We start from the raw sequence: 27,364 nt of genomic DNA, 5'->3' as shown, positions 1-27,364 counted from the left end.
TGTTTTTATGGTCTTTAAAACCTGAGACTTCTAATTCTTTATTTCCCTCTTCAGACCAACGCATGAGAGCTACCTGTGGTTTAAACACAGCCATAGACTCGTGCCCCACAAACACCTTAATATTTTTTTGTGTGTAGCTTGATTTGGAACCTGGGCTATGAAAGTGAGTTGGGTTTTAGAGATGCTAACGCATATACCATGTAACATGACCACCGTACGCTTCTGTAGAATGTGCAAAGAAGCAAAGCTCTGTTATTCCTTTGGGGAATGCAGGTTTGAAGAGCAAAGAGAAGGCTATTTTAGAGAAACTGGGAGAATTCAGAAAACAAGAAGAACTTGAAGACAAGAAGACACTGAGTACGAAAGAAGAGAAATGCCTCCCTTGGACAAAGGTCTGGGTATGTGTGCCAGGAAAGAAAGACAAGTGCAGAAAGATTGCTCTTACTGAGATAGAGTCCCAAGACATTATCAAGTCAGGTTTCAGATGATTGTGAAAAGAGCAGTTTTTACTTAGGACCAAGGATTAGGCCTATTTCTCAGTAAAGAGCTTGATTCCCTCTTCAATTAAGTAAGAGAACTGAAAGACTGAACTCTAGTACCAGAGAAGGATCCAGGCTGATTAGCAAGGAAGGCTAGAGATACTTAAAATTAAGGACTAACAAGCTGAACTGGGAATAAAGTGAGTGATGATTTTGTACTTGTAATTAATTTCCTATTATTTTAATGTGTATTTATCTTTGAGAGAGACAGACACAGAGCATGAGTGGAGGAGGGGCAGAGAGAGAGGGAGACAGAGAATCTGAAGCAGGCTCCAGGCTCTGAGCTGTCAGCACAGAGCCCAACGTGGGGCTCGAACTCACAAACTGTGAGATCATGACCTGAGCCGAAGTCTGACACTTAACCGACTGAGCCACCCAGGCGTCTCTTAATTTCCTATTTTGACCACAAGATCTCTTCATACTGCAGAAAGGTCATTTTTATATTCTAATTAATTAACTGAACCTGACGAAAGAAGCTGCCCAGAAGGAGCTGTAAGGTTGTAAACTTCAGATAAAATCTTTCTAGAAAATTCACTCCCTATTCTTTGGAGAAAGAGTTATACCAACCATTAAAACTATCTGAGGTGAACATCACCTGAATACCTCTCCAGAGCTCTCCTTCCCCGATTTGACTCTCAATGTGTACTAAAAATCACATTCAGTTTTGGGTCTGGTAGAGATAGGGCTTACTACTCAAGATCCTTAAATTCATAAAACTGTTAATGGTGAGAGAAGCCCAATTACAAAATCTGCCCAAGTCTGCCTTTTTTTTTTCCTGCAGTCACCCACAATTTAGCAGGTGACACCATGGTGAGATTGCTAAACTCTTGGGGAAACTCTCACGCTGGTAGGAGACAAGGTGACCACATAAAATTCAGTTTCTGCCAGAGAATTCTGAGAAAGGTCCCTCAAACATCGGTCATGGGTCTGAGGAGTTCTTCCCGCTACCCTCAAGAGGAGAAAAACAGACTTTTCAGCCTGTCTCATCCAGCATTATAGAAAATAACCTGGAAAAGCGGGTCTTTATTGAGGGCTAACAGCAGCCCAGAGCTGACTACAAGTTGAGCAATGTCAGGAAATGAGCCCAGGGATGAGAGGGGAAGTGTCTCAAGAGATCCCAGACATAAAACAGCAACACCCCACAGCCAGAGAACAGAGGAGCAAGAGACTAGAGAAAATAACCCACGAAAGAAAGGGAGCATTTCTCTCAGTTTAGTTCCACTTTAGAGAAAGGATTTGGGAGATGAATTCAGAAATTACTTCAAGGGCCAGAGATTCCAGGTGGATAGTCAATACCAAGGTGTCTTACCTCCTAAACCACAACTCGGAGACATCATAAGAGCCACTGTGGTGAGAAAAATCCCCAAAACTAGTCTAGGGGTTCCAGTGATAAAGGAGTCCCTCCTGCAATCAAGAATATTGGTTGTGGGTGCCTGGGTGGCTCAGTTGGTTGAGCATCCGACTTCGGCTCAGGTCATGATCTCGCAGTTCGTGAGTTTGAGCCCTGCGTCAGGCTCTGTGCTGACAGCTCGGAGCCTTGGAGCCTGCTTTGGATTCTGTGTCTCCCTCTCTCTGCCCCTTCCCCGCTCATGCTCTGTCTCTCTCTGTCTCTCAAAAATGAATAAACATGAAAAAAAAATTTTTTTTAAGAATATTAGTTGCCCCAAATCCAAGCTAACAATGCCTCGAAGAGAAGCTTGCTGGTGAGTCAAAGCTCAAATTTGAGATAGGGCTCCAGTACCAACCATAGGTCTGTCCCCATGCAGTGCTCCTTGACTCCGGTTGGCTTCTAAGGTCTCATAGTTCCATCTCCTGAATGTTTCCACTGGGGCCAGGGCAGCTTTCCAGGTGCTGTGTGTCCTTATGGAGGCCAAAGGGAAACACCTTGGGGCCCTAAGCTTCAGGCCAAAAAAAAAAAAAAGAGACAGACAAGGATGCATCCCCAACTGATAACAGCAAGGATACTAGAGACCCCAAAGAAGAGAGCATCAAGGAGGATGCAGAATCAGGGAGCTCACAAGGGAAGAGTCACTCTGCTCAGGCCAGGGGTCAGCAGAAACCTTTGTGAACAAGGCCCCCTGATTACTGCCACAGAAAGGAGTTCCTTTGAAAAGAAACTTGCATAAAAAGATGAACTGCTTTTGACAGTGGCTTCTTCTCAAGAGCAGAGGCAAAATGCAGGAAGGTCCTCTGCAGAAATCAAAACCCATGTCAGTAGAAATCAGAGCTCTTTTCATGAGAAGCAGAGAAAGACACTAAAGCACAGGAGTTTATGGTTGCTACTGTCTTGATCCTAGAAAAAACTTGGGGCTTACACATGGATTTCTTGCATTGGACATTAGTCAGCACAAGGATGAACTCCAGGCCCAGGCAATGCCCCTGAGGAAGCAGTGATAAGTGCCAAGTCCTACAGACATCAGTCAGGTTTTGAAAGGCAGAGCTGTCTGAGCATGGGCAGGATTGTCAGAAACCGGGATATTCCAGCAAAAAATCCCCTCCTGGGAGGATAATTTCTCTAAAAGAAAATGTTCATTCCATGTAGAGAAAAATCTTAGTTCTTTCTCATGTTAATATATCCTCTGAAAAGGATGGTCTCTGTTTCTCATAACCAAGAAAATTCTTTCCAAATATACTAGTTTCTTCTAACTGGGGAAAAAGAAGAAAGCAAAACAAAATATGAGAAGCCATTGACTTGGGAGTTGTCCTAGCTCATTTTGTTATTCTCACTATTCCAGTGTCTAGATGGAGAACAAATATTGGCATGAGAACAACACTGGTATTCTTAGTTGGTAATTAAGCCATGTCCATCTTAGAATATTATTGTCTAAAATACAGTAATTTACTATCATCCCTTTGCCACAATAAAATAATTTCATTAGGAATTGTAATGTAATTTCCATCAGGAAATGCATGGAAATACATTTCCATCAGGAAATGTAATGAAACCCTACACCCTCCAGAAACTTTAAATCTGGAACATATTTTCTGTAAGTTCAGATCATTGTCATTGGCTCTGTCATTGTCATTGTCATGTGGATTTATCAAAGGAAGGTGGTTATTAGAAAAATTCAAAGTAAAAATCACCCTACTATAATAGTTATGCTCCCATTGGGGTAGAAAACAAAAACCTCCACTACCAAAATGACAAGTTTTGGATCCAATTTGGGTAGAAATCAGAACATACAGTGCCACAGAATAAAACTTCCTCAGATTAAAAGTTCTAATTTCAAATTTCTGAAGCAATATCCTTTTTTCTCTAATCTTCAAAGAACTACAAACTGAGATGAATGGATAGACCCCTCTTGTGTTTCTAAGCTCTGAACTGTCTTCTGTAAAGGATAAGAAACAGTTCCATATTTTGACAAAAAGATCGCTTGTGAGGTTAGGGATCATAAAAGTCCTCTCTGCAAGCATTGTTCATAGTTTACTTCCAGTCAAGTAATACTACTAAGTATACCCAGTTTCCTCAATTCCAAATAATCAAATGAAGAAAGATACTTTCTAAACTTCTTACTGAAAGTTTTCAGGTTTTCTGTGTATGTTTTGGCATTAGCCTTGGATAAATTTCCTTAGCTAGTTATTTCCCACTTATTACTAAATCTAAACAGCTCTGATCATTTTGAGAATAAGAAGCATGTCCTTTCCAGACCTATAGAATCTTATGACGTTAGCACTGCCTTTGAAATTTTGAAAGTTTTGGTGTATTTGGGAGGAATATGTAGTTATATTCTCTGTCCCATCTGAGCAATGGGAAGCTGGGAATCTCAAAAGGCAGACACCATATTCATGCTCTCCTAGCAAGCCCCTTGGCAACAAACCATGTGTTTGAAAATCTCCCCCAAAGCAGTAATCAACCAGCTTCTACTCATCAAACTGCAGTAATCAAACTTCAGACTGAGACCCATTAATAGCTTGTGAAATCAATTTAGTGGTTTGCAGCAACTTAGCTTTAAAAAAAAAAACAAAAAAAACAACAAATAGAAAATATCAGAGCACCCTGCATAAAAAGGGAGAACTGTTTCATGAAACTTCTGTTTTAGATATGTATGTGTAAGAGCACTATACAAGTGTAACAAGTCATAATGTAAAATGTATTTCTTACCGTGGATCTCCATCATAAGAATGGAGATCTTCCATTCTTAAGAATGAAAGCTACTCCTCTAGACTACAAGTTTCAAGAGGAAGAAGATCAAGTGTACCTGATTCACTCATTACTGTTTGGCCAGCAATTACACACACTGCCTGCCACTTATAATAGGCACTCAAATACTTTTTGGCTGATTATTCAATATGCATTCTTAAATCATTAATACTGTGGTCCATAAATAAAAATTTGGATTGAATCCAAGTAATTAGAAAATATCTTCTATTAAGGCACTAAAAAATAACATTTGATTACTAAATTTAATTTAATTCCTCTTTCACTTGCCATCTAATTGATGTGCTAAATAAATGGTAGATCCTAGGTGCCTGGGTGGCTCAGTCTGTTGAGCGTCCGACTTCAGCTCAGGTCATGATCTCACGGTTCATGGGTTCTAGCCCTGCATCGGGCTCTGTGCTGACAGCTCGGAGTCTGGAGCTTGCTTGAGATTCTGTGTCTCCTTCTCTCTCTGCCCCTCCCCCGCTTGCACTCTATCTCTCTTTCTCTCTCTCAAAAATAAATAAATTATTATTTAAAAAAAATAAATGGTAGATCCCAGCAGGAAATAAGAGAAGGCAAGACCTTGGGAAATGACAAACTAAATGATCATTCCCAGGATATATTAGATCTACATGGGCCTATGATCTTACTATATATGCATATATTCTGGCATAATATGCACAGTGGGAAAAGCACTTTGGAATCAGAACACACAGTGACAACTCACAGCTCAATGACCTTTGACAAATTGTTTCAACCTCACTGAGCCTAGTTTCCTCAAATGTGAAGACTAGTTGTGAGAACTATAAATGGTTACCAAAAAAATAGGTGTAACTTCCAGAATACAGGAACAAATCTTTGTGGCAATGGGTTAGGCAAAGATTTCTTAATGGCACCAAAAGCACGAACCATGAAAGAAAAAATTTATAAGATAGATTTTAACAAAATTAAAAACTTGCTCTCAAGAGACACACTTAAGAAAATAAAAAAGTAAGCTACATACTAGGAGAAATATCTGCAAAATATGTCTGACAAAGTATTTGTATACAGAATATATAAAGAATTCTTACAAGTAAATAAGACCAGAATAAAAGACAAAAGATTTGAACAGATCCTTCACCAAGAAAAGATACAGACAGCAAATAAGCACATGAAAAGATGTAGCCAGGTGTACCATTTATTGAAGGAAAAACAAAGAAACAAATTATAGACCATGATATAACATTAAAAAAATGAAAAGCATCCTTTCTGAATTTTTGCCCAGATTGTGAACTACTAATTTAGTCAACTTTTTGAGGGCAAGGACAATGTCTTCATAGAATAAGAACTTAATAAACGTTTAAACCTGCTGCAATGTGAATGAGTTTAAAATCATGATGCTATTTAAAATACCAAACATTAATGTTTTAAAAAGTGCACAGCAGTATTTAGGACAGTAGCAAGTTGAATAAATGAACTCCTTAGAATCATATAATTGCCTTGAAATACCTATGGCAAAATATTTTAAAACGCTGAATTAAAGTTATTGGTCATCACTGAATCATTACCAGAAAGTAATCATTTGGGGCACTTGGGTGGCTCAGTGGGTTAAGGGTACGACTTCAGCACAGGTCATGATCTCACTATTCGTGGGTTTGAGCCCTGCCTCAGGCTCTGTACTGACAGCTCAGAGCCTGGAGCCTGCTTCTGATTCTGTCTCCCTCTCTCTTTGCCCTTCCCCTGCTCATGCTTTGTATCTCTCACTCTCAAAAATAAATAAACATTTAAAAAAAAAGTAATCATTTAGCATTTTCACTGCCATTTTTACTTACATAAAGAAAAATATTTTAAAGTCATCTTATTAAATGACACAAATCAGAATCCCTGGTCAGCTAACTATGACCTCTATTTCTTTTCAGGTTTGGTAAAAACCCTTGGGTCTCATCCTAGCTTTATGTCTACTTAAAATAAAACTGTATTTTCTCTTTGGCCCAGCAACTCTGTTTCTAGAAATTTATTGTAATTATGTGAGATGACATTTTTCTAATGTTATTTATTGCAGCATTTATTCTAATAACAAAAGCCTGGACACCAGTTAATTAGTCACTGAACACCTATGCAATGAAATCCCATCCAGGAATAATAAAAACAAGGGAGCTTTTTATGTATTAATATGGAATATTTCTAAGTTAGACTATGTGAAAAAAAGCAAAGATATTATGTATAGTGTGGTACCACTAGTGTGAAAGTGGGGAAAGGCATACACACACATGCACGTGTACACACACACACGCACAGCTTGTATATGCATAGAATATGTCTAGAAGGAGTCACAGAAAACTAGTAGCATTAGTTAAGTAGTTGTATGTTAAGAGTAGAATTGGATGGCTGGGAAACAGAAAGAACTTTTTGAATTTTGAATCTTATGAATGTTTAAGAAATGCATCCACTTTAAGAAATTAAATTTTAAAAACTTAAATCAAACAACAATGAAAATATTTACTTATTAGCCTTTCGGCATAAGCAAACCCCAGAAAAAAAACCAGATTTGATTAAACTCTGACGCATGAGTGAAGATACTGACAAATGTCACAAAGCACCTATCTGTGCCTGTGTGAACTCCTTTACAACCTGGAATATTGGTATCATAAACCCCAAATCTGTATGTGCCATCATTCAGGCGATGATTAGCAAATTCCTACTGCAATTACCATGTCTTCATTGCCCATTTGATAAACAAAAATAATAGTTTTCTCTTAAAGTTTCTCTTCATTCCCTGTAAATTTTACCTCAATACAAAATGAAGAAATAGGCTTTCTTATGATGGATATAATATAAATGAAGTCTGGGTATATCATTCCATGGGTAAACCCTAATTATATACAGGCTTCTAGATATGACATCATCGTAGGGGGCCAATTAAAGCAGTATCAAGACCTTCTGAAATTGTGAAATTCCCTTCAGCATTTCTAAATCTTCTCACATGAGAAAGAAGGGAAGCAAAATATGGAATTTTAGGAATGAAACTCTGGCTAACAGGGTTATGGGGCATCTGAGAAGTCACGGGATAGGTCTGACTTTCTCAGAGGGGAGCTGCTTTTTTTTTTTTTTTTTAATATTTCCAACATCTGCTATTAAAATTAGTTCTGCACAAATGTTTGCAGATGCAGAGCAGCTGGCAGTCTTGCTTGCATTTTGCCCATTGGTGGATCATAAGCAAGTCACTGAAGTAGGGCTCTTGAATTTTCCATTTGTGTTCTACCTTTTTCAGAGAACTGGCAAATTTGTGTTCTGGAATACTGGATTCAGAATGTTAATATTCTGCATACTGGTTATAGCTTGAGATATGCTAGCAGAATTGAAAGTTTACCTCTATTCTCTCAAGATAACAAGATTTGAAAATATACTCTCTTGCAGCCATTTGTATGTAAGCAAATCTTTTTCACGCCAGTGTGGAATAAAGATACACTATTCTATTTACACTAGTGCTTTCTGATTCATTTGATTTTTTTCAGAGAAATCTGAAAATAAACATGTCCTACTCCATTAGTAATCAAAAATGCAACACAGAAAAGGATATAATTTTTATCCTTCAGACTGGCAAAGATAAGAGACTATAAATGTTTCCAAAGCTATTGAAGAAAAAGAGGAACTTGCCCGACAATGGCTGAGAGTATAAACTGGTAGAGTTTTTCTGAAAAGTGATATGACATTGTATCAAAAATCTTGAAAATGTTCATTGTCTTGAACTCAGTAAATTCCAGAATTAATTTTAAAGAGACAATCAGAGATGTATATAAAGATTTATGTACAAAATAATCCCTACAGAATTATATATAATGAAACCCAAATATCCAACAGGTAAATAGCTAAATTATAGCATGTTGAAATGACTATCTTAGTAAAACACAGGGAGACCCTTATTTCAAATCCTTTAATAAGCCTGAATTATTTTTTAAAAACAGAAAAAACAGTGACTAAAGTGATAGTCTACTAGACATGCTTGCTTTTGGCTTTTAAAGTTATGGAAGGGTAAAATTATTTCTTTTGAATTATGTAATGTTGGCTTTAAACTAATTCCAGCTTTGATTCTTGAACACTGAGAGTTTACAGCTTTACGTTTGTTTTAGCATCTCACAACTGTAACTGGTGACTATTAGTGCTCACTGGACATACCACACAGTACAACATTAGCATGAAGTATTGGCTCCCCTCCAATAAACAACACAATAGCAACAATAAAAATCAGTGTGTATTCCTATGCCTAGATCCTACAAGGAAAAAGAAAGGCCAAATCTCTCTCTCACTCAAAAAAGGTTAATGATATTTACATAAGGTTAGGTGGGCACAGGAACAACTAAAGGGGAAGGGGGGGGGGCTAGTGTTCTTATAACATGATGATACTGAGCTCAGGAGGGCTTACAATGGCAACGAAAACCAACGAAAATTCTTGGTAGCCTAAAAGGTATTTCTTTGGCACAGTAAGGTGCAAGTAACAAGGCTCTGAAATGTTTAATGCTTGAAAGAAGAATTTGAATAATTCTGGCGAGCTTCAGAGCTACAGGGTTAATAAAACAAGGAAGCAAGTCCATATGCAAGCAAAACAAAATATCCATACTTACTAATGGGTTACCTAAAAAACCCCAAGAGAAATGAAATTGAGTAGGATAGCTTTTAACATAATTTTTTCAATGAATAGGCTTTAGAATGTATAACTGGCTCAAAAACCTCTAAAGAAACATTTGGAACAAATAGAGACAAGAAATATATTTAAAGAAAGAAAAGAAAAACCAAGGCCACATACCCAGAAGAAAAGCTGGGCTTTTTCATCATTACCTACTGAGGCAAACAGTATAAGACATGTAATCTGAATGGAGCAAATTTATTATTTTAACTGGAAATTTCAAGGGAAGGTTCTCTCCACCCCATCCCCTTTGTGTTCTAGTTTTATAAGAACACAAATGGACTGGCTGATTTATAAACAAGCTAGGAAAACTTCTGAGATTTGATATTTGGCCCACTTTCCAAATCTATACTCCCTCTAAAGAGAAGTGTTGAAAATAATGGCTGCTTTCCAGAAAAGTTTATGAATATACTAAAGAAAGATATTTAATTAAAAGGAGTTTTCAGATTAACACTTTAAAAAAATTTCACAGTTGGGTTTATATTAATTGGCTTTATGAGTTGTGAAAGAGAACACAGAGATACAGAATTCTCATTGTCAGATAACATGTAACTGGGCCAGAAAATGAAGCTAACTAGAATGTTGCAGACTCTCAAAAGATAAAGGACTTGGTCTTTTAAAAAAAATGTTTTTAATGTTTTTATTTTTAAGGGTGGGGGCAGAGAGAGAGGGAGACAGAATCCGAAGCAGGCTCCGGGCTCTGAGTGGAAGGACTTGGTCTTGAGCTTTCTTTTCTTTCTCTATAACTCTCCCCCCGCCAAGTGATTTCATTAGTCACAGGATTTTAAATATCAACTATTCACTGATGATACCCAAATGTATATTCTTAGCACCAAACCTTTCCTCTATGGTCTAGACTTACATATTTAACTATTTGTCACCTCTACTGGGGGTCTCACAGTCATCTGTAAACTCCCAATTCAATTCCCACTCCCTCCCCGAAATCTGCCCTGGCCTAGAAATCCTTATCTTGGAAACTGGTAAAAATATACACCTCACCTGCAATAATCAGAAAGCTGGAGTCATGTCTTACTTATTCCTTTGCCTCAATCCTCTATCCAACTTATCACGAAGCTCTACAGGTTCTACCTCATATCTATGCACTTCTTGTCTCCCCCCTCGTGGCCTCCCTACTGGCCAGCCTGTTTCTACCTTATCTCCTACAATCTATTCTCTACATAGGAACTAAAGCCATCTTTTGAAAGCAGAAATACGGCCACACCCTGTTGAAAACCTTTCAGTGGTTCTCCTGTATCTCTTGGGCGAAGTGGGGGGGGAGGAAACAAACTTCTGTGTTCTATAAAGCCTTATGTAATCTGGCCTTTGCATACTTCACTAGTTTCCTCATTCTGCCTCAGTCACTGCCAGCACACTGGCCTTCCTCCAGATTCTAACATGCCAAACTCTCTACACCTCAGGACCTTTGAATATGTCATTCTCTGTTTAGACTACTCTCTTCCTTGTTTTCCTACAGGTGGCTCCTATGCATTCTTCAAACGTAAGTTTGACTTCTTCAGGGAGGCCTTTCCTAACCTCCAATCTAAGCACCGCTCTCTACTTGTTTCAGTTATAGAAGTGTCAGTTTGTAATTATGAATTTGTGTACATGCTTAATTTTATCTTCATTACTATACAGAATAAGCTTCATGAGAGAAGGAACTATGTCTGCCTTATTCATCAATACATATTTATTGGCCTAGCACAGTATGTAACATCTAGTAGATGCTCCACACATATTTTTAGAATTAACAAACAAGTTAAGATTTTTTATAAAGCAACTGGAGAAATCTATGGAAACAATGAGAATATCAAAAAAATCAGGACTGCAATATATCATACATCAGCATTCATATTTCTTCCAGATTTCTACTATAGTAGATATTACATATTAAGTGAATTACTAGTCATAAGTATCAGAGAAGGCATATGCAAAAAATATATGAGATAAAATCTAGCCACATCCTACTAAGTATATTGCATGGTTATAACTAGTTATCTACTATGATTATAACTAGTAAACTTATATTAATAATGCAGATACTTAGGATCTCAACTTATTAATTATCTGAGCTACATAAATTATGAAATAGGTAGAAAAATAAGCTCAAAGCAGCAAGTAAACAACTGAAAAGGTCTGGTTCAAGATTGGTTGATTTTCTGATATCAATCATAGGCAATCTTAAGTACAGCATTTGGTGTTATTTTTCATAATTATACAAATTGTACAAATTGGTGACTAAGGTACATGAATGTCCCTTAAACCTCATGTCTATACATTTTAGTTTTTAAAATGTGTCCAGGAGTATCTAGTTTGTTTTTTTTTTAATTTTTTTTTTCTAGGAGTATCTAGTTTTTAAATTCCATGGTGAAAAAGTCTAAGAACTAAAATATGATGACCATGCTTTCCAAACACAAAGAAATCAGAATGTATTTTGATGAATATTTAAAACTAGAGAGTATGAAAATCCATAATTATTATCATTTTCATATTACAAATAAGGGTACAGAACTCAAATAATTTACTCATGATGAGTACAAGAGTTAAAATTAATATCCAAAATAGGCTTTTCTTAATCTCAGAGGTGCAAGCTGTTTCCAATTTGTTACAATGCTTTTCAACTGTTCATTTTTTCATTTATGCTGATATTAATTGAGTATCTACTAGATGCTTCTGTGATTTAATGGATATTAGGAAATTATAACTTTTCCTTAAAGCTAACAACTACTTCCAGAATTAAACTAAACCTAATGAGAAAGAGAGAGAGAGAGGCTATTTGAAACAAAGAGGATCAACTGTCTGTCGTTTTCTTTGTTAGATCTGCTCCAACAGCATGTGACATCCATTTGAGGCCTCTGGTCCATCAGAAAGTTATCAAAACAAGATGCATTGTTTCCAAGTCCGAACCAAGGTCATGAAATTAAGCTGGTGAAAGCAATGCCATAAATATAATGTTGGATATTCTAAATTTTGACACCTAGACATGTTAGAGAATAGAATACTAGAAAAATGAAGGGTGTTATCAATGTTTTTTTAAATTTATTTTTGAGAGAGACAGAGACAGAATGCTAGTGGGTTAGGGGCAGAGAGAGAGGGGGAGACACAGAATCCCAAGCAGGCTCCAGGCTCTGAGCTATCAGCACAGAGCCCGATGCGGGCGGGGCTCGAACTCATGAGCTGTGAGATCATGACCTGAGCTGAAGTTGGCTGCTCAACCGACTGAGCCACTCAGGCACCCCACAAAGGGTGTTTTTAAAAACTTAATGTTACAAAATAATTTGTTCCTGAGAATCAAATAAAAAAATAAAATGCAAACCAAGTGGAAAGCCACAATTAATACACTTATGCACATGATGCTAGGATAAAAAGCCCACTAGCCATCCACCCATCCATCCATTTATCTTTCTAATATCCACCTGACTAGCTGGCCATCAAACATCACTGAGTGCCTGCTACAAAGGACACTCCTCCCCACAGTATATAAGGATGAATTAAATGTGGAGTCCATTCCTAAGTAGCCTTCATTTTAGTACTTAAAGGAAAAAATAATTCCAAGATAAAAAGGAGAGGTTACTTTCGTCTCAAGGACTAGGGAGGGATTTGTGGAGAAAAGGTGTTTAAATCAGGCCTGCACACACAAAGGTGTGGATAGATGGAGATGTGAGGAGAGTACACTTGTGCATTCTGTCTAGGTACGGATGGCAGGCTGACTACTGTAGAGAGGCTAAATGGAATCCAGGCTACACCCTGGAGTCCATAATTCTACTATTAACTCAGCCCATTTAACTCATAAATGTTGAGATACTTCCCACTTCTTCCTGTAAAATGAAGCTAGCATCACCTTCCTCCTTGACTGGGATTTTGTGAGAAGTAATTAATATGTACAAAGGAGTAATATTCTCAAAGGAAGTTTCTTTTCCTGGATTTTAAAAGGTAGAAAATAATTTTACACATTACATTTTCTTTCCTAGCTTCTCCTTAATAAGTCTTTTTATAAGCCAAAGTTACTCTAGCCAATCTAATGAATAAAACTAAGATAATTCCATAAAGTATCAGAGAATCCTTTTTTCTCCTCCAGTCTATGTCCTAACCTTACTAAACTAACAACAGAGGTTAAGACACAGCACCTGCTTGGGAGGTGAAATAGTGAGACAGAAAATACACTCAGATGAATTAGTTTGCTGCCACCAGAATATAAGCTTCTTAACATAAAAGAAAGTAATTCTCAGGCAGTGTAAGGGTCATTACACATGGATTTAGTTCAACTTACACAGATGAGGGAATGGAGGCTGAGAGAGTTCTAATGACCTACTCAAGACTTCCCATTTAGTCAATGGCAGACCCAGGACTTTTCATATCTGGTTCAGCATTCTTTCCTTTACACCAGAGGCTCTGAGAAAGAATCCTGCCTGAAAAACTGCTTGGCGTAGCCCTCACAGTATTTTCTTTGTTAATCTGAATTTTTAAAGCAATAGATACATAAAGACTGACTCCAAATATCACAGATTCCAAATATTTCCTGTCTTATAAAGTCCTAATTCACATATTCATGCTACCTGCCTGGTCTGGCAGAATGAGTTCTGTGTTGCTGTTTTATTTACTCTGTGCTGCCTTCTTTAATAGAACATACTGAATTTATTTAATTTTTAATTTTTTTAATGTTTATTTATTTTTGAGAGAGAGAGACAGAGTGTGAGCAGGGGAGGGGCAGAGACAGAGACACATACACAGAATCTGAAGGAGGCTCCAGGCTCTGAGCTGTCAGCACAGAGTCGGATGTGGGACTTGAATCCACAAACCGCAAGATCATGACCTGAGCCGAAGTCAGACGCTCAACTGACTGAGCCACCCAGGTGCCCCAGGACATACTGAATTTAATCAAGTTATTTCTCTACCATTCCAAATCTTAAATGCCAAAGTTTTTTCTTCTCTCTAATAATATTACCTCATATTTGAGTAATATTAATTATATTCTTTGTGTAAGACATTTTATAAAAATACAGAGATAAGTCATATGTTCGAGGTTACAAAGCTAATTAGTGACAGAGCCAGGGCTAGATCCCAGGATTCCTGGCTCAGTTCAGGGGTCTTTTTACTAAGCCTTGAGCCCATAGGACCAGACACCATATGCCAAAACAATTCATCTATAGCTCAATTATTTCCTTCCAGAAAAACATTTATATCAAACTAAAAGTGAACCTAATGCACTCTAAATAATATATTTCACTAGGTATAGGGAATCTAAAAGATACAGAGTAGTATCTGTATGCCCATTATATATCCCAAACCATGCTAATGTCTTCAAATACAAATATATAACCAATGAGCGCAAATGGAATGTAAGATGAACAAAGTGTTAAATGGCTAAGCATTTTTTTTTAAAGAACTAAAGACAGAAACTATAATTTAATAATAAACTGCTAAAATGTACACATATGCAAAGTGCTAACGATTTCCCAAACCTTAGTTATAGTAGCTACAAAATACATTTATTATCACTCAGCTACCAAAGAGTAATAGGATGGTTTTAAAATGAAAAAGAGAGGGGTGCCTGGGTGGCTCAGTCAGTTGAGCATCCGACTTCGGCTCAGGTCATGATCTCACGGTCTGTGGGTTCGAGCCCTGCGTTGGGCTCTGTGCTGACAGCTCAGAGCCTGGAGCCTGCTTCCAATCCTGTGTCTCCCTCTCTCTCTGCCCCTCCCCCGCTCTCACTTTGTCTCACTCTGTCTCTCAAAAAATAAATAAAAATGTAAAAAAATAAAAATAAAAAATAAAATGAAAAAGAGAAATAAAATCCTTATATTAAATGGAATTAGGGAATCATAAACCATCTATAGCCCCTATTTTCCCAATTTCTTTGTTAATAACAAAATAATTATGAAAAGTACACCAGGGAGATGAAATTAGAACCTGAAATTCCCTAAGAACTGAAAAAGGAACTCAAACTTTTAAAGGCTTCAATGAAGAAAAAATATTAAATATCTCCACTGAAAAACAAATTACATAATTGGTTTCTCAAGATGTGTACAATGTGGTTTGGTTATGGAACTCAATAGCTGGGAGCTTCCAGAACATCCATAGCTTGGTACATAGCTATCAACTTTGCCTGCCACCTGAACAGCTATACAATGTCAATTTTCTCAACTTTTCCTAAAATGAGAATATAATTTTTAATTTTTGGAAAATGATGTTTGGGGCATACTCACTGTCATTGCTGTTGGAAATGTAAACAATATAACTTTTCTAGAAAGCAATTTGGCACACTTGCCAGAATTCTTTAAAAAGTTTGCTGCCTGTTTTCTAGTAAATCCATTTTGTTATGCCATGTTTCTTTCTCCTACTATTATTACCATCAAATGAAGATAACAAATTTGAAATCATCAAGGATTTACAACTGGCCTTAAGGATCTAGAGAAAGAACAAGTCTGACTTTTTTTCTTCTTCATTGTATACTCAATGTATCTGAGTACATACGGATTTATCCCATTCTTCTTAAGCACTGCATGGTGTTCCAAAGTTTATGTAAGCATTCCCCTATTGATGGATATTTAGGGTTTTTGGTTTTATTTTGTCTTGTTTTGCTATTACAAACAACACTACAATGATCATTCTTGTGGCACATGCTTGCATTACACGGAAGGAAGTTTTTCTAGGGTAAATACCAAGAAAGGGAACTGCTGAATCATGAGGTACAGGTATTTTTAAGTTTTAAGAGATATTGCCAAATTGCCCTCCAAAGCACCTGTATCAATTTATATGTCCACAGTTTATGAAGATATGTCTTTCCCTATTTCCTCATCATACTGGATATTTTCTCATTAAATATTTTTCTTAACCCAATGAGTGAAAATTTTATCTTATTTTTAAATTTCTCTAATTATTAATGAAGTTGAACATATTTTCTTATTGGTCATTTTTATTCTTTCTTCTATGAATTTATTTTTCCTATTAGGTAGTTTTAAATTATTTGTAGGAATTCTTCATATATCATGAACACAAAGCATTTGCTATACATATTACAAATATTTCTCAATTATTGCTTGTCTTCTAGTGTAATTACACTATCTTGTACTACATTAAAATTTACATTTTGATATAGTCAAATTTATTAATCTTTTTTAGGGTTTTTGCGTTTTGTGACTTAAGAATATCTTTTCTTGGGGCACCTGGGTAGCTCAGTCAGTTAAGCATCTGACTCTGGATTTCAGTTCAGGTCATGACCTCAGGGTCTTGAGATCAAGCCCCACATTGGGCTCTGTGCTGGGTGTGGAGCCTGCTTAAGATTCTCTCTCTCCCTTGGGGCGCCCGGGTGGCTCAGTCGGTTAAGCATCTGAATTCAATTCAGGTCATGATCTCACGGTTCATGCGTTCCAGCCCCACATCGGACTCTGTGCTGACAGCTCAGAGCCTGGAGCCTGCTTCGGATTCTGTGTCCCTCTCTCTTTCTCTACCTCTCCCCAACTTGTACTCTGTCTCTCTCGCTCTCAAAGATAAATAAACATTAAAAAAATTAAAAAAAAAAAAGATTCTCTCTCTCCCTCTTCCTCTGTCCCCCCCTCAAAAAAAACTTTCCTTTCTCAACATCATAAACATACTTTCCTATATTTTTCTAATAACTTTATATACTTAAAAACTGTTAGGCCTATAATCCATCTGGGATTATTTTTGAGATTGAGATAATGTGGGGCTCTACTTTTTTACTTATCAAGAGCTTATTACCAACTCCAGTTGTAGTTCTTCCCATCCCCACTGACTTGAAACATCATTTCTATCATGTAGTAAATCTCCAGATATATTCATGGATCTGTATCTATTCCATTAATTGATATTGCTTTAGTAATGGCTAATAATACGTTTTGACATCTGCTAAAGTACGTCTTCTCTCACTCTCTTACTTAAAAATATTTTGCTATTCTTGAGCATTTTCTCTTCCACATGAATTTTAGAATCAGCTTATCGAGTTCCAAGAGAAAGCCTTTTGGGATACTGACTGGAACTTCACTGGATATAAATTAGGGGTAGTGGGCTGGCCCAGTAGGTAGAACATGCAATTCTTTATCTCAGCGTCGTGAGTTCAAGCCCCATGTTGGATGTAGAACATACTTAAATAAATTAATAAATAAAATTATATTTTTAAAAAGATATAAATTAATTTGGGTAGAAACAACATCTTTGCAATATTAAGTCTTCTCTTTAAGGAACATGCATAAGTATCTACTCAGGTTTTCTTTTATATCTTTCAATAGGTTTCATATATGTCTTACAGATTTCTTGTCAATGCTGTCACACACAGTAGGCACTCTGTAAGTGGTAGTTACTATTAAAGGCTTATTGGCTACAGTATATTGAAAAATAAACAAGGAAGCATATTCTAGAAACCACTGTCAGTTTCCCAGGCCAAAACTAAATCTGGATCCTATTCTTTATCCCATATCTCCCTTCCTATTCCTACACCTCTACCAAAAGATACATTTTCAAAAATTATTTAAAAAAATTTTTTTAACGTTTACTTATTTTTGAGACAGAGAGAGACAGAGCATGAACAGGGGAGGGTCAGAGAGAGGGAGACACAGAATCTGAAACAGGCTCCAGGCTCTGAGCTGTCAGCACAGAGCCTGACACAGGGCTCGAACTCACTGACCACAAGATCATGACCTCAGCCGAAGTCGGCCGCTTAACCGACTGAGCCACCCAGGTGCCCCTCAAAAATTATTTTGGAGTCAAGTTTTAAAAACTCTTAGTTACTAATGTATTAACTCATTAGAGAATATATTTGAGCCTTTTAACAGTCTTTGGGCAGATCCTTTTTTTTTTTTTTTTCTAATGTTTATTTTTGAGAGAGAGAGAGAGAGAGAGAGAGAGAGAGAGAGAGAGAGAGAATGGGAGGGGCAGAGAGAGAGGGAGACAGAATCTGAAGCAGATTCCAGGCTCTGAGCTGTCAGCACAGAGCCTGATATGGTGCTCAAGCTCACAAACTGTGGCATCATTACCTGAGCCGAAGTCAGATGCTTAACCAACTGAGCCACCCAGGTGTCCCTGGACAGATCCTTAATAAAACACTAGGAGCATCTAGGGGCACCTGGATGGCTCAGTTGGTTAAACATCCGACTCTGGATTTCGACTCAGATCATGATCTCACAGTTTGGGGGTTTGAATGCCATATCTGGCTCTGCAATGTCAGTGCAGAGCCTGCTTGGTATTCTCTCGCTGCCCCTCCCCCACTCACACTCTCTCTCAAAACACTAAGAACATCTAAAAATACAATTCTAAGACATAGTATATAAATCACATTTCCTGTGCAGGGACAGGGGTTTCTACTTCATGGATCCAGAGGTCAACTAAGAGAATTCTCTCTCGGTCTATTCTGCATGCCCACCAATAATCACCTTAAAATCCAAGGAATAAAACCCAATTATGGTACTCTTTCAACTTCTCTTCCATGGGCCTGAAGGCACTTTACCAAGAGTATGTAGTATCTCTGAATGCTAAAACTGAACAGGACCTTAGAGATTCATTCAACTTTTATTTCTCACATGAGAAAACCATGGCCAGACAGATGAAGAGACTAGCCAGGGCCATAGAGTTAAATGGCAGCAAAGCCAGATGAATGGCTCTCCTATCAGGCCAATGTTATTTCTTCTACATTGTGCAGTTTATGTTACTTTGAGGCTACCTGTTTACTTGGTAACATCCCTATGGATGATATTTCAGTAACAACTTAATATAATACCCAGGAGCAGTAATTAATTAATATTACAAAAGCTATAAGTAATTAATTAATTAATTATATTACTATAGGCTGTAAGTAATTATATTACTATAAGCTATAAGTAATTAATTAATATTACAAAAGCTATGTTCATACATAGACTATGATGTTCATCATCATAGACTTGTTTAATGAGGATTAATGGAGAAAAAGCTTCAGCTTTAGTAGAAAAACAAACAAAAGGCACTTCTGGTGTATTTCCTAGATCCTCTTTCCTAGACCCATCAAAAATGACATGAAATTCAAGACTGGAGTTTAAGACAAGAAAGATAAGGTAGGCCAATCCTTGGCATGAGCTGTTAAGGTTCTGAAGTCAGACTGCCTGAATTCTGACCCTGTTCTATCCCTTATTGGTGCCTCAATCTCCTCATTTGTAAAATAGGGTGATTAACAGTACCTATCCTCAGAAGGTTGTTGTGAGGACAACACACTTATAAAGAGCTCAGTGCCTGGAATAGAGTAAGTGCTCAGTAAATGTTCATCATTCTTACTTCTTTCTCTTTGGAGAGAAGAAACTTTATGGTCATCATAGCGCAGGGAATAAGACCTATTTTTAAATGGTCATCTATACTGGAGGCCATAGGATTCTATTACTAAATAGTAATTTTAGGAAAGAAAGAAAGAATTTGTGATTTAATGTGAAGAAAACATTTCCTCCCTCATCTTTTATAAAAATTAGGACGATCTTTCAAAAGGTATAATAGCTTTATAGGCTAGTATATGTGAAGTTAATAAAGGAAACTGATTAGAGATTACACTTGATCCCACCATAGAGATGGGTATATACCAGCAAGAAAAAGCCTACTTCCGCGAAGCTCAAGAGTGGGAAGTCTTCATGGTCCCATGGAATGACTAGAAAGGCCTTTGAAGAGAATCAGACTTTAAGCATATTCCTTTCCTTCTAAAATCCAAGAAAACAAGAGTTGGAACTTTATACATGAGATTTGGTTCCATGGCAGAGACAAATTGAAAATTAGGCAACACTCTGGGTTGGGATCTATACGAATGCAAAATAAAAATTGAGTAATTTTTACAAACCAAATATTTTAATGGTTTACATTTCTATAGTCTTAACTGCAACCTTAACGACATAAATAGAAAAAGTCACTATAAAGAGGGGTGCCTGGGTGGCTCAGTCAGTTAAGCATCCAACTTTGGTTCAGGTCATGATCTTGAGGTTTGCGAGTTCTAGCCCCGCATCTGTGCTGACAACTGGGAACCTGTAGCCTGCTTCAGATTCTGTGTCTCCCTCTCTCTCTGCCCCTCCCCCACTCACACTGTCTCTCTCTCTCTCCTTCAAAAACAAGTAAGCATTAAAAAAAAAGTCACTCTAAAGAAAGAAAATTGATATAATTCATATATATTCTTTCATAGGTAACTTCTATCCTTCTAATTTAAAATAATGAAAAGCATTTTATATAAAAATCAAGTCTAGTTTTTTATTTTTTAATTTATTTTTTATTTATTTTTTAATTTTTTTTAATGTTTATTTATTTTTGAGACAGAGAGAGACAGAGCATGAGCAGGGGAGGGGCAGAGAGAGAGGGAGACACAGAATCTGAAACAGACTCCAGGCTCTGAGCTGTCAGCACAGAGCCCGACGCGGGGCTTGAACTCATGAACTGTGAGATCATGACCTGAGCCAAAGTCAGACGCTTAACCGACTGAGCCACCCAGGCGCCCCTAGTTTTTTAAAAAGAATGAACAAATGGTACTGAGACAAATGGATAGCTACATGCAAATGAAGGAAGCTGGATCCTTACCTCACGCCATATACAAAAATTAACTCAAAATGGATCAAAGAACTAAAAGTAAAAGAAAAACTCTTAGAAAAAAACATAGGAGTAAATCTTCATGACATAGGGTTTGGCAAAGGATTCTTAGAAGTGACATTAAAAGCTGAGCAACGAAAGAAAAAATAGAGAAATTACACACCATCAAAATAAAAATATTTGTTTCAAAGGATACCCTAAAGAAAGTGAAAAGGCAACCCACAGAATGGGAGAAAATATCTGCAAATCATATATCTGACAAGGTATTTGTATCTACAATATATAAAGAACTCTTACAACTCAAAAATGAAAAGACAACCCAAAAATAGTGAATAGACATTTCTCCAAAGAAGATATAAAAATGGCCAAGAAGCACATGAAAAGATGTTCAGTATCATTAGCCATCAGAGAAATGCAAACTAAACCCAGCATGAGATAGCACTTCATACTTAAAAAGATTGCTAGACTCAGAGTCAGATAACAAGTGTTAACGTGGATATGGAGTAATCAGAACCCTCTACACTTAAGTTCCTTTACAGGGAACGTAAGATGGTGCAGCTGCTTTGGGAAACTTGTCCAGCAGTTCCTCAATTAAACAGAGTTACCTAGCAATTCTGCTCCTTATGTAAATACCTAAGAGAAATGAAAATATATCTCCAAAACATAAATGATTATAGCAACCTTATTCATAATAGTCAAAAGATGGAAACAACCTAAATGTCCATCAGTGGAAGAAAGGATAAATAAAATGTGCTACCTCCATATAATGAAATATTATTCTATAAAAAGGAATGAAGTACTGATACATGATACAATATGGACAAACCTTGAAACTATTATGCTAAGTGAAAGAAGCCAGCCACAGAAAACAAAATAGTATATGATTACATACATATAAAAGTCCATAACAGGGAAATCTATAGAGACAGAAAGTAGATTAATGGTTGCTTGGGTGGTGAAAGGGAAAGAGAGGGTGGTGATAATTAAAGGGGAGAAGGTTTCTTTCTGAGCTGTTGAAATTGTTCAAAAATTGACTGTGGTGATAGGTGCACTTATCTACAAATATACCAAAAAACAGTGAATACTTCCAATGTGTTAACTATAGAGTATGAATTGTATTTCAGTAAAGCTGTTTAAAAATAACAAGTCTCAACAAAATTTAAAAAGATCATCCTATGAAAAACACCTGGTCATGTACTCATTTGATTTAGGTCCTGACCATGGGCACTTTTGTCACATTCAATGGAAGAATCGGTCTGGGTCAGACTTAATCACAGGCTAGATCCCTGGTACCAGTTTTTCATACTTTAGTGCCTACCAGAATCACCCAAGAGCAGTTTAACAACTCACCGTCCTAAACCTCATTAAAAGAGATTTGGTGGGACAGAGATGAAGCCTACGAATCTATGTTGCTACGTTCCCATGTGTTTAATGCAGATGGTTAGTGACTACATTTAATTACAAACACTTCCCTGCACTATGTTATCTGGATGAAACCCACCAGATTGAATACATTTCTAAATAAATTCTAAAATGTCAAACAGGTACCCTAGTCATAGAAAAAAAAAATAGCCTCCAAACTTATGACTTGCGAAAAGCAGTCCGAAGGTTAACTACAGATTTTCCAGACTTCTCATTTGAATGAAAGGGATGTCCAGCTGCAGACAAAAGAACCATATATAGCTATAAAAGCACAGAACAGGACTGCATTGTTATATGGTGACCCACTTAAATCAAAAGTCCTCAGTATAGACCACACCACAAATACTTGGTAGTATTAACTGAAAAATATTTACTCTTGCACGTTTTTTTTAGAGAAGGCTTCACACCCAGTGTGGAGCCCAATGCAGGGCTGGAACTCACAACCCTGAGATCAAGACCTGAGCTGAGATCAAGAGTTGGAGGCTTAACCGACTGAGCCACCTGGGCGCTCCTACTCTTGCATATTTTAATGGTTATTATTCAATACTTTTTGTCCTGTTTGTCCCATTACTTTTCTAGATTCTAGTTTAAAAATATCCTTAAACTGAAGAGATTTTATATGAACAACATATAGCTTAAGATATTTACCATCAAGAAGCTTTTCAAAATGAGAAAAATGGCTTTTAGAATTTTAAAAAGTAGAGAAATAAAGAGATAGTAGACATATGTATATATAAACTTCTAGTAGTTCCTTATCTGGTATTTCTATCTGGAAAACATAGAAATTTGAAAGCAACTCCAATCTAACACCTCCCCTAAAAAAAAAGGGATTCTAAATACAGAAAAGACATATCCCAAAGCTTATAAACTCCATCTCTTGGGGCTTTAGGGTTGCATGCCTTTTAAACCTTCAGTTTATTTATTCTTACTTCCTATTCAACTCTGCGAAGCTTGGCTTCCTTGTTTTCTAGTTGGAAGCGGACATAAAGCAACAAATGTTTTTTTTTTTGTTTTGTTTTGTTTTGTTTTGTAAAGCAGCAAATTAGTAGAAGTAAAGAGCTACTAGAGAAAGACACAATGACAGCAGGAAGTAACAGCTGACACTATGCCAGTAAGGGAGAAGATTCAGTAAAGCTATAAAAAGTAGCCACAAACACAAACACCAAGAGCACAATCCTACTTGGAAAAGATGCCCCTAAGGGCATTACTGTATTAGAGCTCAGTTTAATACTTCCACCCCTCCAAAGCTAATCTCTCCATCTGTCCTCTGGAACCTCTCTCCTCCCATTTCCTCTGGAATGTTATTCCATGAATCATCTGTTCTTCCCTACTACATCTTGACCCCTTTTCTTGCCTAAGGACTCCTTCCTCTCAGCAGAGAAATATTCTCAAATCTCTCCCAAATAACACACACACAAAAGCCCTTCTTTTACCTGAAACTCTCCTCTAGTTACTTTTTTCTCCTTTCCTTCAGAGACAACATTTTGGAAAGGGCAATCTCTGCTTGCTTCCTCCCCTTCCTCACCATTCATTTATCTTTTAACCTTCTGCAACAGAATGGTCTTCTGACCACCAACTGTACCATAGCTGCTCTCTTATAGGTCACTAGCGCCCTAACTACCAGGGTAACTGACTGCCTACTCTTTCTACTCTGTTGACCTCTCCAAGATATATGATCCAACAGTGACCACTTCCTTCCTGAAACTCCCTTTTTGCTTAGAGTCTGTGAAGCCATACTCACTTGAATTCTTCAGTTCTGGGATGTCAATGAAATGTATGCAAAAAAAAAAAAAGGTGGTGGGGGGAGGAGACTCATGATGAAACAGGTTTGGGAAATGTGGTACTAAGTTAAACAAGTTTCCTTACTACAGGATTTCTCAGATTTCTCATATCAATACCAGAGTTCATTGTGACTGTACAAGATGGGGTTTTGCAGTGTCTCCCAAACTTACTTGACTTTAGAACACTTCTCTCCCTTTTAAAGAACGATCTTATATGACAAATTAATTGAGGAACATAATTTGAGTAACATTGCTCAAATTATTGTTCTTTTTATTGATGTTCTTTTCAGTCTTATCTGTAAGATCTTCTTCCTCCACTAGCCTCTCAAATGTCCAAGGTCCTCAAAAGTCCACTTTTAGTGCTTCACTCATTCCATACCTTAGTCACCTCTCAGTCGTCCACTTGTCTCCACCGTATATATTCATCATCATATCATATTCTCAATAAGTGACTGCCACTTACTAACTGTGTAACCTTGGATCTTGGTTTCCTAATCTATAAAATGAGAATAACGATGCCTATGCATACGGATTAAATGACATAATATATATAATGCATTTACCACAGATATTTACACATCTACAAAATATATACACATTTAAGCAAAAGTTTAATAAGTGGTCACAAATATTTTCTCTGTCCCCAGCCTAGATCTTCTTGATGAGCAGCAAATATATCTATCCAACTTAGGAATTTCCCTTGGTTGTTTCATATATACCTCCAATTCAAGATGCTCACTTCTCATCTTATCATCTAAATGGCTCCTGTACTCTCCAGCTGGTTGAATAGCACTACTCTCTACCCAGCTGCCCAAACCTGAAACACTGAAGCAATACTCATTCACATTCATACACATTCTCTCTGCCCACCAATTTAGTAACTAAATATATCTGACTTCCCTCCAATACATTTTCAGATAGCTATCTTTCTAAAGTGCAAAATCTGATCACATCACCCCTCTGTTTAAAATTCCTCAATATTTCCTCAAGGTTTTCAGGATAAAATTCAACCTCCTAACATATCATGTAAGGCTCCTAATGATCTGGCCTCTTATGTCTCATCTCCCTCTATGTCCAATCCTAACATATACTCTCCACTCCTGTCAACTCAAATCACGTGTATTTCTACAAATGGTCATTACTGTCTTGTCTTTGCACATCGTATTCTTCTGTTCATAAGGTCAATTCAACCACACTCCTACCCACTTTACTGCTGGTTAATTCCAAATGGTCTTTTTCATGAATTTAATTATATGTTATTTCATTCCCAGCCTTTAAATTTTCTCTATAACAAATGTAAAACACAGCCTATAAATGTAAATATTCATTCTCAACCTATTTAATACTATAAAATACAAGCAGTACATTCAACCTGGTTAGGTAAAATTATCAGCCCCAGAACCATCTTATTTTAGTAATTAGGAAGGCTATAATTAAGATTAACATTCCTTTGCTGACATATGTTTACTACATATTTTTAATATTCCAGATACTAAGGAGGTCACAAAAATGAACAAGAAAATCTCTTGACCTCAGTCTAATGAGGGAGGCTGACCCTTAACCAAATAACCCCAATATAATTCTATAAAGATGTATATGTGTATAAAATTGTTAAGAGAAAACAAAGAAATGACTAACTCGGGTGCTGTGATTTCAAAATAATATAATAAGAACATATTCCAAATAAATGTTCTCCCCCTCTGTGAAAACTCACCCAATAAATACCAAGATAAATTCTAGCTTTATCACTAGGGTCACCATGTGTCCCCATTTGTATATCTTCATTAACAGCTATTGCACAGTGAAATAATTACTAGCATCCCTTTCATTCTCATTATTTGGTAATAAATTATAAGTTTGGACAATAAATTGTAAGTTCACCTTATTTATCATCCACTTCCTGTTCCCCTAAAAACAACTTCAATAATTTGTTCTTTTCACTCTGAAGGCTATATCTATCATTTAACATCTTTAGGAGGGGAAAGTATCTAATTTTAACTACTCTGTCTCTGAGATGGATCAGCTCAAAATATTTTTCAGTTTTACTACCTCTTTCTCCTTCCCTCCCCTTCATATTTGCTGGGAAAGAAGACTGTCTTTTTTAGCCTAGAAAAAAAAAAAAAGTAAGTGGTAGAGGCATCTAGGAGAGCCAGGAAACAATAGACAAAATCTATGTTAATTTACAGGGCAAATACTTAAAAAGTATATATGTATATATATATTTAATATACATTTATTTTAAATATACATTTAAAATACATTTATACATTACTTTTAAATATACATTTATTTATTTATTTATTTTGAGAGACAGTGTACCAGCAGGCTTGAGCAGAGGAGGGGCAGAGAGAGAGAATCCCAAGCAGGCTCCATGTCAGTGCAGAGCCCAACTCAGGGCACAATCCCAGAACCCTGGGATCATGACCTGACCTGAACGGAATTCAAGAGTTGGACTTTTTTAACTTACTAAGCCACCCAGGCGCCCCATACATGGTGATACTTTTTGAGAATGTCTCTCAAGGTAAAAATATTCAATTTAAATATATGAAATAATAAACTAATGAAAGTTTCTTTTTTTAACCAACAAAACAGAATGTATATTTTTAAATGAATATTCTCTTCAAATAGTCATCTTGAGAGGTTCTATGATTTCTCACTACTTGAAACATTTTGGGAATATCTGCTTGGAAACTGTGTTTAAGTCAGTTCTGGATTCACAGAAATTTATCTTGTACACAAGGTTTTTTTTTTTTTTTTTTTTTTTTTAAACTCTAAACTCACAACCCTGAGATCAAGACCTGAGCTGAGATCAAGAATCCAACGCTTAACTGACTGAGCCATCCAGGTGCCCCTATTTTCATTTCCTTTACTTCTTTACTGAAATTATTAATTTTGTGAATTAGGTTCTATGACTTAGGGCCCCTTCCCTGTTCTTATCTCTCTGCCAAAACCCTTAGACAAGTTTTTAGATGTGGTTTCTGCCCCAAGATTATGCACCATCCACATCCACCAAAGTCCCACAGCTTTGAAAGCAGGGACAAATTATTTCAGACATTCTTGTACCCATAGGGCCTGAAATATAAAAGACACTCGATTAAGAAGTTTTGGTTTGGTTAATTACTAATCATCAGACATGGATACAAATTTTTCTGGCTATTGCCAATAATCAAATTTACCTTCAAAGGAAGATTTGCTTCCTTGGAGATATTTAGAAGAGCTAAGGGCAAAGCCAAGAACAGCAGCTCCAAAGATGCTAAGCAAATGTTGCATCTTTTGCACA

At 36.8% G+C, this 27,364-nt stretch overlaps 1 protein-coding gene across 5 annotated transcripts in view; it reads right to left on the bottom strand.

Annotated features, from left to right (window-relative positions):
* The window catches only part of SSH2 (slingshot protein phosphatase 2), a 254,643-nt gene that overhangs the window by 208,457 nt on the left and 18,822 nt on the right, over positions 1 to 27,364 (bottom strand). For 3 of the 5 annotated variants that reach the window (XM_042966620.1, XM_042966619.1, XM_042966621.1), the window contains exon 2: positions 2,285 to 2,437. The exons of the other annotated variants lie outside the window; for them this stretch is intronic. In XM_042966620.1, coding sequence (XP_042822554.1) covers positions 2,285 to 2,437 — 153 coding nt within the window. The remainder of the gene's footprint in view (positions 1 to 2,284; positions 2,438 to 27,364) is intronic. 5 annotated transcript variants of the gene reach the window in all.

This window comes from Panthera tigris, chromosome E1, assembly GCF_018350195.1.
Source record: "Panthera tigris isolate Pti1 chromosome E1, P.tigris_Pti1_mat1.1, whole genome shotgun sequence".
NCBI classification, from domain to species: Eukaryota; Metazoa; Chordata; class Mammalia; order Carnivora; family Felidae; genus Panthera; species Panthera tigris.
This window is presented reverse-complemented; position numbering and strand designations above follow the sequence as displayed.